The following is a 15,000-nucleotide window of genomic DNA, read 5'->3' as shown; positions in this document are numbered from 1 at the left end:
GTATTGTGACATCACTAGTTGAGGGATCGGGTGTGTCAGGTGATGCTGGTACACACAGCTTAAGTAAACAAAATGAGTCTTATGCACCGATTAATGTGTTCCTGCTTCCTCTGGTGGCTGTTGAACGGCTGGTTGACTGCTTCAGTGTGTGTGTGTGTGTGTGTGTATGTGTGTGTATGTGTGTGTGTGTGTGTGTGTGTGTGTGTGTGTGTGTGTGTGTGTGTGTGTGTGTGTGTGTGTGTGTGTGTGTGTGTGCGCGCGTGTGTGAGCTGGATGAATGCCATTTCCAAGTCATGTCAAGTCTGTGCATCTGCTTTGCTCCACTGTCAGGGATACATCTACAGATGGGGGATTTGCTGGTTCATTTGCCCAGTAGCGATTTTTGTGAGCATGTGCGGCTGAACACGCTCACGCAAATGATGCGTATGAGTGTGTGTGTGTGTTGTGTGTGTGTGCGTTGTCTTACTTTCCTAATTGTGTGTGTTGCCTGTTTGCAGTGTATGTTTCCCTTAACGCAGAGTTTGCTTGTGCCCACTGGGGGAAGCTGTCTCTTTCCGGGTGGCTGCTCTGGAGGTGCAGCAACTCATTTCATAATGCGCATTAAAAATAAGAGAGAGAGGAGAAAAAGGGAACGAGAGAGACGGGAGGTAAAACAGTAAAAAGAGGGAGAGCGATTCAGACGGCACTGAAGGAGGCCGAAGACGTGGAGTATCATCAGGAAACTCTTCAAGATAATTGTAATGTGTGTGTAAGTGCGTGCGAGGCTTGGTACACATAAGAGCTTACGTATGTGATGATGTGAGATGAGTCACAGCTGAAGGTGGATATTGAACTGTGCATGAAGCCAAGATGCCTTCAGGCAGAACCAGAAGCACAGAGGATCAGGGGAACGTTGCATTTTTAATATCCGTATGGTGCATAAGGAGGAACCTCGGACTAAACTCAGCTCAATGGGCTTTATGTTCTGCAAAGCATCTCTTCAGGTCGTCTTTACACTTTCACATGTTTCACCTGCAGCCTATAGAGTTTCATACTCGTGTCTTTGTTTACATGCACACATGTTTGCGTATTTCTATTTAGTTATAATGTGATAACTTTGTCAGTTGGCCAGCAGGGTAAGTGTACTTACTGACTGAGGAAGTGACTGTGATAGAGAGTCCTTTCTAATATTTGTCCACCTCCTGCTGGGATGAAAGTAAACTGATGTCTGTGGACTCTTTTCTGCTGATCCTGCTTTTGTCCTTTATTGCTGCCTCCTTCCGTCTCCTCTGCTCAGCTGTTGTTCTCCTCCCGTTGCCCCGTGTCCTCTCTGTGTCTCCTTCTGTGAAACCCCCACTCCTCTCCACTTTGAGGGATTATAAAATAAGACATCTCTTCCTCTCACTCAACATTTAATCACAAAGTATATTTCCCTGACAGTGAGGGTATTAAATTTCTTTATTGTGGTTTAAAACCAAATAGCACAAGGAAATAAATATGCCCAGTCAAATACAGGCTCTATATATAACACAGCAGTGAAATCATAGAAGCTTTGTGTCAATCAGAAAGAGAGAAGTATACTTTAGTTATATAGAGGATATGAAACCCAGAGGCCCTTCATGTGTTGTCCTTCTCTCTTGTTCTGTATTTAACTTCAGCCGTTCTCACATGTTTACAGTGGGTGTGAAACGACAAAGGGCCAACGCTATTTCTGTGTTTTGCTTTTATTCTGGTGCTTGCGCCTCCAAACAGAAAGAGCTGCTCGCACCTACAGTACAGTACACGGGTGGAATGACGCAGCTGGGCTTGTGTTTATACAGATCAGATGGTTCTGTACAGTTTTGCTCACCAGTAGGGATGCACTGATACCACCTTTATTTCAGACCGAGTACAAGTACTTACATTTGGGTACTCGCCGATACGAGTAACCAAAACGAGTACTTCTCTGTGCCTAAAGACCCTCGTTAACAGCCAGCTGGAGGGTGTGAGCGACACACAGCAGGCTGGGGAGTCGCGCATACGAGGCGGTGCGCCGCCACCGGCTCTAGGTCGGCTTGGAAAGGCTCGGGGCGAAGGTGGCTCGCAGGGCCCACGTAAAAGGTGCCAGGGGTCTGCGGCGATGTCGGCAACCCACCCGACCCGTCCTGAAACACGGACCAAGGAGTCTAACGCACGCGCGAGTCAGAGGGTGCAAGCAAAACCCCGTGGCGTAATGAAAGTGAGGACCGGGAGGTGGGATCCAGTACCCCCGCGGGGTCGGGTGCACCACCGGCCCCTCTCGCCCGCACCGTCGGGCTGGTGGAGCGTGAGGACCCGAGAGATGGTGACGAGAGGTTAAAGTCACGCTGCCGTAAAGTGGTATCGGTACCGTTGTATCGGAGCCGTTTTGCGAGTACATGAGCACAGTATCGGACCTGATACCCGATACTGGTACCGGTATCGGTGCGTCCCTAGTCACCAGTTCATCATGAAATTGTTCCTGTTTCTACCTGCTCAGTAAGTTCAGCTATTAATCCAATCAAAACTCAAAATGCCATTTTTCTATATAAAACAACGTCATATTATCTGTCATGTAAGTTAGATATTTACAGACAGCTGCTTTTCTCACTGCATTGATAGTTGTGGCTGTCTTGTACATGTGTGAATGAACCCAGATATGACTGAACTCAACACTTTAAACACTTAAACAGAGCAAAACTATACACACATAAACATGGAGACGTGTATTGTCCTACTACGTCCTGTAGTTGTAGCCTGACTGCACAGCTATCATTATGTTCTAAAGTAGGTTTGTGTGCATCATTAAGCAGAGAAAGCACGGTGACAGGCTTTTCTTAGCTTCCAAAACATTCATTTATCTTAGAAAGGGACATGGCCTGCTCGTGGAGACATATTTAGAGTGCTGTATTTATTTATGGATGCTTTAGGATCCTGCACCAGGTTTTCTCCCCCAAACACATTAAGGTCTGCTGTGCAATGTGGAATTATTGAAACGCCAACTGTAACTAATATGTTATCCTTCCCGCTAACACTGTAATAATCTTTCTCCAAACACACTGTCCCATGTCTGCAACAGTTGTAGTTTGGGAAGAGTCAGCTTAATTAAGAAGAACAGACAGCTGGTTTGGGCTTTGAGAGCCAGTAAACTAGTGAGTCGGCTAATTTCACAAAGCAGCATCAACCCACAAAGCACAAAGTGAGACTGTCTCACTGTATCCCAATGTGGATCTGCTCATTAAAACAAAACCCAAACCACACCTTGACCGGATCTAAAAGAACCTGCGTCTCATTCTTCTAATTCAACCGAACACAGTCAAACATTTACTTCTGCTAATTTAATGTGAGATTTTGAGTAACAATGTTTTAGAACACAGGCGACGTGATTCTCATCAGCACCAGTTGTTCTCATGTGAACGTGTCCTGTTGGGTTAGATTGTGTTGTCCGTGTGAGGGGAGGGAACGCTACACACTAAGACAACCAGTCTGGATGAGGAGTCACTAGTTATGTTGTGGATTTCACTGATTTGAAGTTTGCATCCCGTCTAAAATGTTGTGTTTTAGAAGACTGGAAGGTTTTATCTGTTTTTCTGCACTCATTGAAGGACTGGGCCCAGACCACAATAATACCTGAATGATAAACTAGCTGTAAGATGCCTGGACTTCCTTCTTTTCAGGATTGGGTGACAGTCATATGACCTCCTCACCATGTGACGGTTTGGCTTCTCTTCTCCCTCTCAGCGTTGTATTGTTTCTTTTATCTTTTTCTCTTTCTTTATGAGAACGCAACTTTGTATTTAGGTTGAGTCTAGCGATGCACCGATCCGTCTGTTTCAGTCCCGATACCGAGAGCGATACCTGAGCTTTGGGTATCGGCTGATACCGAGTACCGATCTGATACCAGAGTTAATTAATAAGCTGTAACTTCACTGTGTGGAAGAGACTGGGATCATTCTGTTATATGTAAGAAAACATCAGGCCTGACTTAAACATCGCATTCCTAACTTTGTAAAACAAAATGTGATAAATAAATACATAAATATAAATGTAGTGAATTGTTATTTATTATTAAAATAATAAACCGTACACCAACAGCTTCACTTAGTAATTACAATTCAAGTGTAAACTTTTTTAATGCAGCAACAAATTGGACAAAACTTGAACAGGAATTAAAATTCCAGTCTATAACGTGTGAGGCCCCATCGTCACTGACATCCGGTATCTCCGGTACCGGTGCATCCCTAGTGGACTCCTCTTGTTTCTTGTTGGTGGAGTCAGAATAGGAAGTTGAGGAAGTTTGATTATGGAAATAGGCCGTTTTTTTTTTCTGATTTACAACATTGGCATCCTTGTTATATTTCAAAATAAGAATTAGAAGTCATAAAAACAGAATATTTGGATACTTGATTGTGTTTGAGTCGGTTCATGTTTCCAGTCAGTCTGAAGATCTTTACTGTTAGCCACCGCTAACGCTCATTTCTTCCTGAAACATAAGCCACCGTCCAGATGCACTAAGTTGACCGGATTTCTTTAAACTGATTCGTTCCCAGGTAAAACCCAGTTAAATGATCTCTGCTGCTCTCTGTACAAACAGCTACGTCTCACATTGTGAAAGGCAATCATCTGTTCAAAGTCACAGTTGCCCACGAGCAGCAGACCTCCACTCTGCCTGCCAGACGGTGTGTTACATCACCTGAGATCCCTCTTTAGTCGTACATGTGGCCTCTAACACAAACTCCGCTGTGTCTCTCTCTGCCCTCAGATAACTTCTACGGCACACCGAAACCTCCAGCGGAGCCGTCCCCCGCAGCACCTCCTCTGAATGTGAGTGAGGCCCTGCTGCCCGGAGCCCGGCCCAGCGCCCAGGGCAAGAGGAAGAGGAACCAGTCAGTCAGCAACATGGAGCAGCGCGCCAGCCTGGAGCCGCCCGAGGAGGAGGAAGAGGAGAGCCCGGTTGTCAACGGCAACGGGGTGGCCATCACACCAGGTACTGTAGGATGAGTGAGAAAAACATACATTTATGGTTGTGATGTTTTTATATTACATTTTCCATCAACTTGAATCAAACAAGGTCTGTTTCCAAAGTGTTGTGACCATGATGGCATTTTAAAACATCTTTAGGTGAGAAGGCCTGAACCGGGTTATTTATTGTTGTCTCACTGGTGTGATGACTAAAACCATAGAAACAAGTCAGTTATCATATAAATTGTTAAAGGGACTGTTTGTAACCTCTTCCACGTATAAATCATTGCTGGTCGGTGTCTCATGGTCTCTCGTGTGTCTCATGGTCTCGCGTGTGTCTCCGCTGTTCAGACTCAGACTCCAACACAAACTCCAGTGAAGCACCAAAACCTCTTGGTTGTATGTAGTGAAGCCCGTCTGTTAAACAGTGTTGGCCGCGGTCGGAGGACGCGGGGGAGACCGTAGCTTTGGTCTCCAGGACCGGAGTCTCTGCTGTACTCTGCTCCTCTGCTCCTCTGCCTGCCTTCACTCACACACCGCGCTCTCTCTCTCTCTCTCTCTCCACCTCTCACGTGCATGCTGCTCACTCCACACTGCAGAAGAGTTAGTTTAGCTCTGAGAATATCTAGTGAATGTTCAGTGGACGTTTGTGCAGAAATAACTGCTGCAGCTCCTCCAGACCAACAGAGGTTTCCCGTGTCTTGTGAAGTGACGGGGCTCCGCAGAGAGATACGTTATCGTCTCCGACCAAAACTCCGGCGTCTCCCCTGTTCCCTCCGGCCGCGGTCGGGAGGCTGAGGCAGGAAAAGCCAACACTAGGATCAGCATTGATTCATGGAGAGACCTTCGTCTGGTCAGCTAACATTACTGCCAAGCAGCTGAAATATAGAGTGATATTGTGCTTTTAGCTGACGTGTGTCTCCTCACTGTGTTGAGCGATGCTCCTTCATGTCTATGTAGAGCGAGCACAAGTGCCAGCAACAGGACGCTGACTTTAGTTGACTTAACGACACAGGTGAAGCTGTTAACAAGACATTTCTGATTCTTACAAACAGTCCCTTTAACTTTTCCTGTTTATTTTCCCTTATCGATAAAACAAGACTCTCTTTTCTCCTTTTGTCCACTTTCATGTCTGCGTTTATACAGTCCAGTCCCTGACCGGTCGTTCTAGACATTAACAGACTCTGTTAACATGAGTGTGAACTGCACACGTTCTCAATAACCTTATATAACACAATGCACACAAGGGCACCTTAATGTCTCCACTGTTATCACTGTCCAGAGTCTCATTTTGGCTTCAGCTCTCGTCTCTCCGTCCTCTCATTTCTCTGTCTCTCCTGCTGTCTTTGCTCTCCCGCCACTGGCCTTTGTCCTTGTTTCTATTAATACCCTGACTCTCCCCTCCTCTCCTCCTCTCCTCCTCTCTTCCTCTCCTCCTCTCCTCTACCATCTTCTTCCTCCTGACCTCTCTTGCTTTTTTTTTTTGTCTATGTGGCCTCCTCCTCCTCCTCCTTCTCCTCCTCCTCCTCCTCCTCCTCCTCCTCCTCCTTCTCCTCCTCCTCCTTCCTCCACTTCTCTTTGTAGTCTGTGTTGTTGTCATATTGTTTCCACTATTTTCTCTTACTATCATGTGTTTTTTATTTTTACTTATTTACTGACAGAAATTGCTTTTTCTTTTTACAACAAAACTATAAATCTCTGTTATTTAATGCTGATAACATGAAAGACATCTTTAATGGGTAGTTTTGGATGTTATCTGTCTGCCTGATGTTGAACAGGAGTTCCTCACTACAACTGTAAAAACAAGACTTTTTTGACCGAAGCTACGGTCTCCTCCGCGTCCTCCGACCACGGCCAACACTGTTTAACAGACGGGCTTCCCTAGATACAACCAAGAGGTTTTGGTGCTTCACTGTAGTTTGTGTTGGAGTCTGAGTCTGAACAGCGGAGACACACGAGCGACCATGAGACACCGACCAGCAATGATTTATACATGGAAGAAGTTACAAACAGTCCCTTTAATAGTGTGACCTCTGTATGACCTTCGTTGTTTGTTTTTTTTGTGTGTAAATGTTCTGTTTCTATATTAAAAGTTTCAATAGGAATATTATGGGATTATAAAGTTTGGTACTATCGTATTCTCCTCCTCCGCTCACTTCGATGCCACCAGCTTTTCTCGTCACTCTAAAAACCTTTCCTTGTGTTTCTGACTCAGTCTCTGACCCCGAAAGTCTCCGTCTGTCCCTGTTTCTCCATCTCTGACATCCCCATGTTGTTTTCTCCTCATGCTCATTGTCCTCAGACGGACCACATCTATCTCTCTATCTCCCTCTCTCCCTCTCGCCCTCTCTCCTGGGGGTTCATAGCTCTGCAGTGGTTTGGCTCTGACTCATCATGCATCGCGTGTGTAGTGCACTGCATGTGTGCACAGAGTCCCTGAGTGTGTGAGAATAACTGTCTGTGTGTGCGTGCGTGTGTGTGTGTGTGTGTGTGTGTGTGTGTGTGTGTGTTCTCCACAGAGTCCAGTGAGCATGAGGACAAGAGCACAGACGCCTCTGGGGAAGTTGCTGTTGAAACGTCGAGCCAGGCCCCGGCCTCTGTGGAGCCCCCCACCGAAGGAGAGGAGGCCCCAAAGTCTCCCTCTAAATCCCCCGCCAAAGTCCCCGACCTCGACGAGGAAGAGCTCGGTCCTCTGCCTGACAACTGGGAGATGGCCTACACAGAGAAGGGGGAGGTCTACTTCATAGAGTAAGAGAACAACATCCTACCTTCTGTATATAGATTTACACATCTTTACAATACAATACAATCAAACTTTATTGTCCACCAGGGACAACACAGAAAACAACAGACATTAAACACCAGACAGCAGTTAGTAAAAAACAGAGACAGGTTATGTTACATATTAAAACAGTTCATGTCAGTGTCTGTGGCTCAGATCGGCTCAGTCACTGTGTTGAGTAAAGAATATTGATGGCACTAGTTGGGATGAAAGACTTTTTAAACACATGTTTAGTTGCCAGAGGGGCTCTATAGCGCCTCCCGACTGGCTGCAGAGAGGATGGGAGCTCTCTGCCAGGATACTCCTCGCTTTCTTCCTCGTCCTTTCTGTAAAAAAGTAGAGTTAAAGGGACTGTTTGTAACTTTTTAAGCTTATAAATGTACCGGGTCGGGACAAATGCGCGCTCGCATATGTGCATTCGCATGTAGCCGCTGCCTCTCCTCCTCTGCCTGCCTTCACTCAAACAGCGCGGGCGTTCTCGCTCTGCTCGCTCCATCTCTAGACGTGAACGCGCGCTAACTCCACACTGCAGAAGAGTTAGTTTAGTTCAGAATATCTAGTGAATGTACAGTGAAGTTTGGGCAGAAATAACTGCTGCAGGTATATTTAGAGCGAGCAAGCACGAGCCCGAAGCTGACTTTCGTTGATTTCACGGCCACAGGTGTCACTGTTAACAAGCATTTCTGAAAGTTACAAATAGTCCCTTTAAGGGCTTTATGGGTTTACCAACTATTCTACTTGCCATTGACACGATCCTAGACAGTTTATTCTTCTATCTACAGTGTAGGTGACCGTACCAGGCAGGAAGGTGAAAGGTTAAAACACTCTCAACAATAGTTTTGTACACTAATTCTAAAATCTGCCGGCTGACACCGAGGACACTGAGTTTCCTTAGAAGACCTGGGTGTCCAGGACTGTACCGAGGTATTTAAAGTGTTCCACAGTTTCAACATGTCGACCATCAAGTGACTCTGGCTCTGTGATCAGGTGTTGTTTTGTGCAGCACGTGATTCATTCTTTAGTCTTGGCCACGTTGATTTCTATCTGACTAGTCTTTAAAATACAAAGAAATGATTTTAGTCTGAAAGAAGAGCAGCGTGTTCCTCAGTGTGTGCAGCTGTTACGGGGGGGTTAAGTGTTTATAATGAATAACATTATGCTTGTAAGTAATAAAAATGCTAAAAACAAATCCAGTGTAATGCAGCTCACAAAGTGCACCTACTTTCTTTATGTATGGCTGGCTGTGTAAACCTTATAGCACTGTTCTCTGTGCTGAATAATTGATGTTACTTAATGCTGCTAATCAGACGTACTGGACAAACACAAACACACACACACACACGCACGCACACACGCACACACACACACACACATATGCACAGCCATAAAAACTTGTGCCCTCTCCTCTCACCCTTTCTAATTAGTGTCTGAGGGCTAATTAGTGGATTAATGGTCATTTAGTTTACCTTAGAAATCCCCTTGTTTCTCTCTGCCCCTACACACACACACACACACACACACACACACACACACACACACACACACACACACACACGCACACACACACACACACACACTCTTCCGTACAGGTCATTAGTGTTACTTTGCTCTCATCTTCTCCGTCAGTCTCTCTCTGACCTCCCTTTCCTCTTTCCTCTCATTATTGACAGTCACAACACCAAGACGACATCGTGGCTGGATCCTCGGCTCGCAAAGAAAGCCAAGCCACCGGAAGAATGCCGAGAAGACGGTGAGTGTGATCGACCCGTTTGCCCGTTTGCTCTGTTGTTCTGTAGCTTTAGTTCATCTGAGTGGAGCTCATCTTTTGGCCGTTTGTTGAAGTGTGTCGTCTCTGTGTTTCCTGCTGTTGGTGTACCTGTGTTGTGTGTTGTCTGTTCCTGACTCACTGTTCCAGCGTGTTTACCGCCCTCAAGAGAAAGAGCACAGAAATACTGTGTTGTTTGAAGTGTTTAACACTCTGCAGCCGGTCTCTCTGTTCTCATCAGGTTCTGGGCAGCGTACTCCAACACATAAAGGAGGGTTTGAAATCCAGAAAGAAGAAACTCCACATATAAATTTACCTTTTTTTAGATTTGTTGTTGAGAAGTGATCATTAGTGTAGAAGCAGGATGAGTCGTGAGGAATGTAATCATTTCATCCAATATTCTTTTTTATGCTTCATAACCAAATATCTGCTGTGGTAATTTATTACTGAACAATATCAACATAGACAAAAGAAACCGTCGGCTAGACACAAGCAACACCCAAAACAAAGCTATTAGCTGGATGCAGGTAAATGAAACATCTACACTGCCTCTTCTTACTCGGATGAAGAAAACGTTAGTTGTTACACCTCATTAAAAGGCTCTATAACCCTCTGCTCCAGACGTCATCACTCCAGGACTAAAACATCGTTTTCTGTTTTTAAGGATAAGGCTGACATCTGATATTTGTCTAATTGTTGCTTCTGGTCTCAATACTCTCTGACTTCCCCACCCCGTCTGGAGAGTTGAGTTGAAAACACATTTGTCCTCCTAAAGATGTAAATCTTTAAATGTATGTCACAGATATATAGTCATTTTGTGTATAGTGCATTTGTTGGGTAATATTTTCAGTTTTTTAAAACAAAAAATGTATTATACATATATGTACATACACATAACATGACGATACCAAGAAGGAAAGCAAAAATAAAGAACTAAATAAAAAGAAAAGAGAAAGAAGGGGCAGGGAGTGCAGAGCATCACGGGTTACAACAAACATCTGAACTTATATCACCGACTGACAGCAGTCGCACAAAAATATCCATTCCACATTGCATGTCATTTCAGCATGAACATAATTTATTCATGGACAGTCAGACTCCAGAGTGTGTGTCTCGACAGAATGCGGTGTGTTCAGGAATGACCTGATTGAAGTCCGAGGACCTTCAAGCCCACTGTCCAGTTTGTGAAGAGTCGTAGCAGCTTGTTCCATCGAGACCAAGTCCAGCTATTTCTCGAGCCAACAGTTAGGTTTCCTCACTTTCCAGTTTGATTATTGTCCTCTTCACTGAGAGACATACTAGTCCAATCAGACGTTGCATCTTATTAGAGTCAATTCCGTCTACCTTACTGCCCAGTAAACATCCTGTAGGGGAGATTGGAATATTTACATAAAATAGAATTTAAAAAATGGATGACATCATCCCAAAATCTTTCCACAATCAATGTATTAGTGTCCCTGTCCCACCACAGCCATGCCAACATAAATCATAAATTCCCCTGAGGTAAAACATCCTCTAGATCTTTCTCCCAATGTAACTTAATGGTTGCACAATCATATTTTCAGTTTTGAATAAATCCAGGTTTGGTGCTGGACTGTAGTCCGTTGGTTGGTTTGCACCGCTTGAACAGAAGCAGCGCTTACTTGTGTTCTCTAACGTTCTCTGCCTGTCCATGAGCAGTGACTGATGAACCAGAGAGGGATTCTCCTCTCTCAACCTGTTGAACTAAAGATAGAGGTCTGAAGAGGTAAATCTAAGATTAGAGAAACAACACACCGGCTCTAGTGAGTGTTTACAGCAGCAGGATGATGAACGTGGGACTGAATGACTCATACAGTTATGTGTTTTTAATAGTTTTCAGACAACAAGGGGGGTCTATGGCTCAGAGGAGGAGTAAGGATACGCACACGGTACTTGCATGTAGGATCAGTTCATTGTTCCTTTTGGTATTTCTGCTGGATTTGTTGACTTTAAAGTTCAGTATAGAGCACGGCTTTATTAAATCAAAAGACAACGATCCCAACCGACTTGAGGCCGACTGTCTTTCGGAGGTTGTAGCAGGCTCGGATGGAGCTAGAGTGAAGGTATCATATGAAACTACAAAACCTGATGAATCCATCGGTACCAACTCTGGAAGGAGGTTAAATAACGCTCCCAATTTAGGCAACATTTTGTCGAGGCCATTTTCCAAGGGGTCCTTGACCTCTGACCTCCAGATCAGTGAATGTAAATGGGTTCTATGGGTACCCACGAGTCTCCCTTTACAGACATGCCCACTTTATGATCATCACATGCAGTTTATTGAATGCAGTATAAATGTATTTCTGCATCCTGGGGTCACTGAACAGTCTGAGAAATGCATGAATTGAGTATGAGTGGAAATGAGCCCAGTTGTATTCAGCAGGTGGTATTTAAGGGGTTAACTATGTAAAAGCTAAAAGAATACTCCATTAGGGAAACTTGGGATCCCAGTACCATTTAGCATCTTTAGCAATCCAATCCTACAGGTGTTTGCTTCTGTTCTCCGAGGGAAGAAGTTTGGGACTCAATTTCTCAATGACTCAAAATCTATTTCACCGACTAAAAATGAAGAACAGTGTTTAATACTTTAGAGTCCAGCGCTGATGTGAAGCCTGTAAATAAAGCAGAGTTCCTGTGGTGGTTCAGTGGATCAGATATATAACTATGAGGTGATTACATCCCTGCTGCTGTCACAGCCTTCGTCCACAGAATTAGGTTGTGATGTGATTCACCAGAGCGAGATCTGAATCAATACCTTCTCTACCTCCTCCTCTGTTCTCCATCTCTTCAATTCTCTCTCTCCTCCATTCTCCCCCTGCACTCCTTCACCTCACGTCTCTCTCTTTCTCTCTCTCTCTCTCTCTCTCTCTCTCTACCTCTCTTTCTCTCTCACTCTCTCTCTCTCTCCCTTTCAATCTCCCCCTCTTTCATTTTTCTTCTCTCTCTCTTTTTCTCTCCCACCTTCATTTTCCGTCGCTCCCTCTCTTCCTCTGCCCAGTAAAAGGCCGAACTGTGACTGGAATTCTAATAACACCGCTCAGCTCTGCACACACTCACTCTACACACACACACACACACACACTCACACACACACACACACACACACACACACACACACACACTACTGATGTCAATTCACAAACCTTTTCACAAACATGGCCGACGTACTTCAGCTTCATCTTGGCAGAGCAGAGATCAGTTTTCAGCGACGCCAGCGATGTTCAGGCGCCAACTTTCTGTCGACTGCGCCACTCTGTGATCACTGTGATCACTTCATTTGTGTTTTAATGCAACAACTTTCTGTTATTTCTGTCTGTGATCACTTCTGTGTTTATAGGTTTTAAAACAACATTAACAAAAGTAGAGTGTTCTTCAATCTTCTAGATTGGGATGCTATTTATAACTACAGTATATATCTAGGGATGCACCGATACCACTTTATTCAGACCGAGTATAAGTACTTACATTTGGGTACTTGCCGATACCAAGTACCGATACGAGTACTTCTCTGTGCCAAAAGACCCTCGTTAACAGCCAGCTGGAGGGTGTGAGCGACACACGGCAGGCTGGGGAGTCCCGCATACGAGGCGGTGCGCCGCGACCGGCTCTAGGTCGGCTTGGAAGGGCTCGGGTGAAGGTGGCTAGCGGACGCAGCTTTACAGCGCTCCCCGCCCGGACCTCGCCGCACCGTGGACAAAGGGCTCACTGCGCCCTCTCTCCCCGCCGCGGAGGGACAGGGCCCCCTGCTCCCGGTGCGACTGTCGACCGGGGCGGACTGTCCTCAGTGCGCCCCAACCGCGTCGTGCCGCCAAATCGGGGCTCGGCCCATGTAAAAGGAGCCAGGGGTCTGCGGCGATGTCTGCAACCCACCCGACCCGTCTTGAAACACGGACCAAGGAGTCTAACACACGCGCGAGTCAGAGGGTGACAGCAAAACCCCGTGGCGCAATGAAAGTGAGGGCCGGTGTGCGCCGGCCTAGGTGGGATCACCACCGTGAAGTGGTATCGGTGCCGTTGTATCGGAGCCGTTTTGCGAGTACGAGTACATGAGCACAGTATCGGACCCGATACCCGATACTGATATCGGTATTGGTGCATCCCTACTTCTAGACATACGTATGGAATGAATCATGTGACATATTGTTGAGTGAGGTTATATTCCAAGGTTTGATTGTATTTGCATTCATCTCAATGTGATGATGAATTTGGTTTTATGAACAGAACCTGTAAGTTGTTCTTCTGCTCTCTGAAGTCATTTGCCTTCCTTAGATTAGACCCTAGTCTCTTCTATCTGTCTGATGAAAGTGAGATATGTCAGTGACAACACCTGTATCGTGCGATTGACCATATTAAAATCGCTGTCATAGACTTTATATTAGAAGTGGACGTAGTCACCGTGACGTCATCCATCGGTTTATGGACTGCCGCTTTGAAGCCTTTTGGAACCAAAGGTGACGCGAGTGGGTGGAGCTAAGTACAACCGAACGCTGAATAAGACATTTTTTGAAATATTACAATTAAACTTTCAGTAACTGAAAACACACTGTGAAAGCATCCCCTGCATTATGGTCTGTCTGACTCTAAATGGAACCGTCATTTACTAGATGAACATCATGCTGTATTGAAGAAGACTTGAAATATAAACTCATGTTTACAATGTTTCCTGAGGGAATAAATCAAGAGAGAAGTATTCTCATTCTCTCATAGACGTCTATACAACCAGAGGAGTCGCCCCCTGCTGGCTGGTAGAGAGGATGAAGGTTTAAGGCTCTTCAGCATTGGCTTCACTTCTCAGAACCAGAGGTTGCCACCTGATTAAAACACATAATATGTTATCTTCTTTTGCATTTTGCCTTGCAATGCAGATCTGTGTCCTGAGAGAGAGAGAGTCATGTTTACTGCCCTCCGTCTCCTCCGCCTCCTCCCGTTTCTCTCTTTCTTTTTGTCCATTTTCCTGCAGTTGATCTGCTGTGTGACGTTGATTTTGTCTTTTTCTCTTTTGGTCCGCCTCCTTCTGTCTTTGGGGAAGCAGTGGTTGAAGGAAGCTTAAGCGATCACCTCTGGCAGAGGGTTTTTGAATCAGAGGCTGTTAGCAGAACGTTTGTAAGAGTCCTGGATGACACATCACATCCTCTCGATGCACCTTTGAATTGATGCCTTCCAGAAACAGGTTTAGTTGCGAGGAAATATTCTTTTTCAGGATAAACAGCTCAGCAGCCACATGGATGACAGAAGGACATACAGTAGTTTAATCCAGCATGCTGCTCTACATTACTCACCCTGTTACTATCGGTGTCCTGTAGCTCTTCTTTATGATGCCTGTTTTCTCATGTTTACACTTGCTGCATGCTCGCTGTGCACCAAGTGACAATTTAAAGGCAATTTTCCATTTATGCCCACATTAATGGACATGTTTTTGAATGATGAAATATGCATGAAAGCAGAGGATGTCAGATTCTGCAAGGAGGGTGAATAAACGCTAAATGTGGGGAGA

General features: G+C 45.2%; 1 protein-coding gene across 7 annotated transcripts in view; it reads left to right on the top strand.

Annotated features, from left to right (window-relative positions):
• The window catches only part of LOC119487402 (membrane-associated guanylate kinase, WW and PDZ domain-containing protein 2-like), a 114,237-nt gene that overhangs the window by 54,864 nt on the left and 44,373 nt on the right, over nucleotides 1–15,000 (top strand). For all 7 annotated transcript variants that reach the window (XM_037768245.1, XM_037768244.1, XM_037768242.1 and 4 more), the window contains exons 4-6: nucleotides 4,739–4,963; nucleotides 7,458–7,686; nucleotides 9,391–9,470. In XM_037768245.1, coding sequence (XP_037624173.1) covers nucleotides 4,739–4,963; nucleotides 7,458–7,686; nucleotides 9,391–9,470 — 534 coding nt within the window. The remainder of the gene's footprint in view (nucleotides 1–4,738; nucleotides 4,964–7,457; nucleotides 7,687–9,390; nucleotides 9,471–15,000) is intronic.

The sequence above is a fragment of the Sebastes umbrosus genome, chromosome 4, assembly GCF_015220745.1.
Source record: "Sebastes umbrosus isolate fSebUmb1 chromosome 4, fSebUmb1.pri, whole genome shotgun sequence".
NCBI classification, from domain to species: domain Eukaryota; kingdom Metazoa; phylum Chordata; class Actinopteri; order Perciformes; family Sebastidae; genus Sebastes; species Sebastes umbrosus.
The sequence above is the reverse complement of the archived record's forward strand: the minus strand, read 5'-3'. Positions and strand labels throughout refer to the sequence as shown.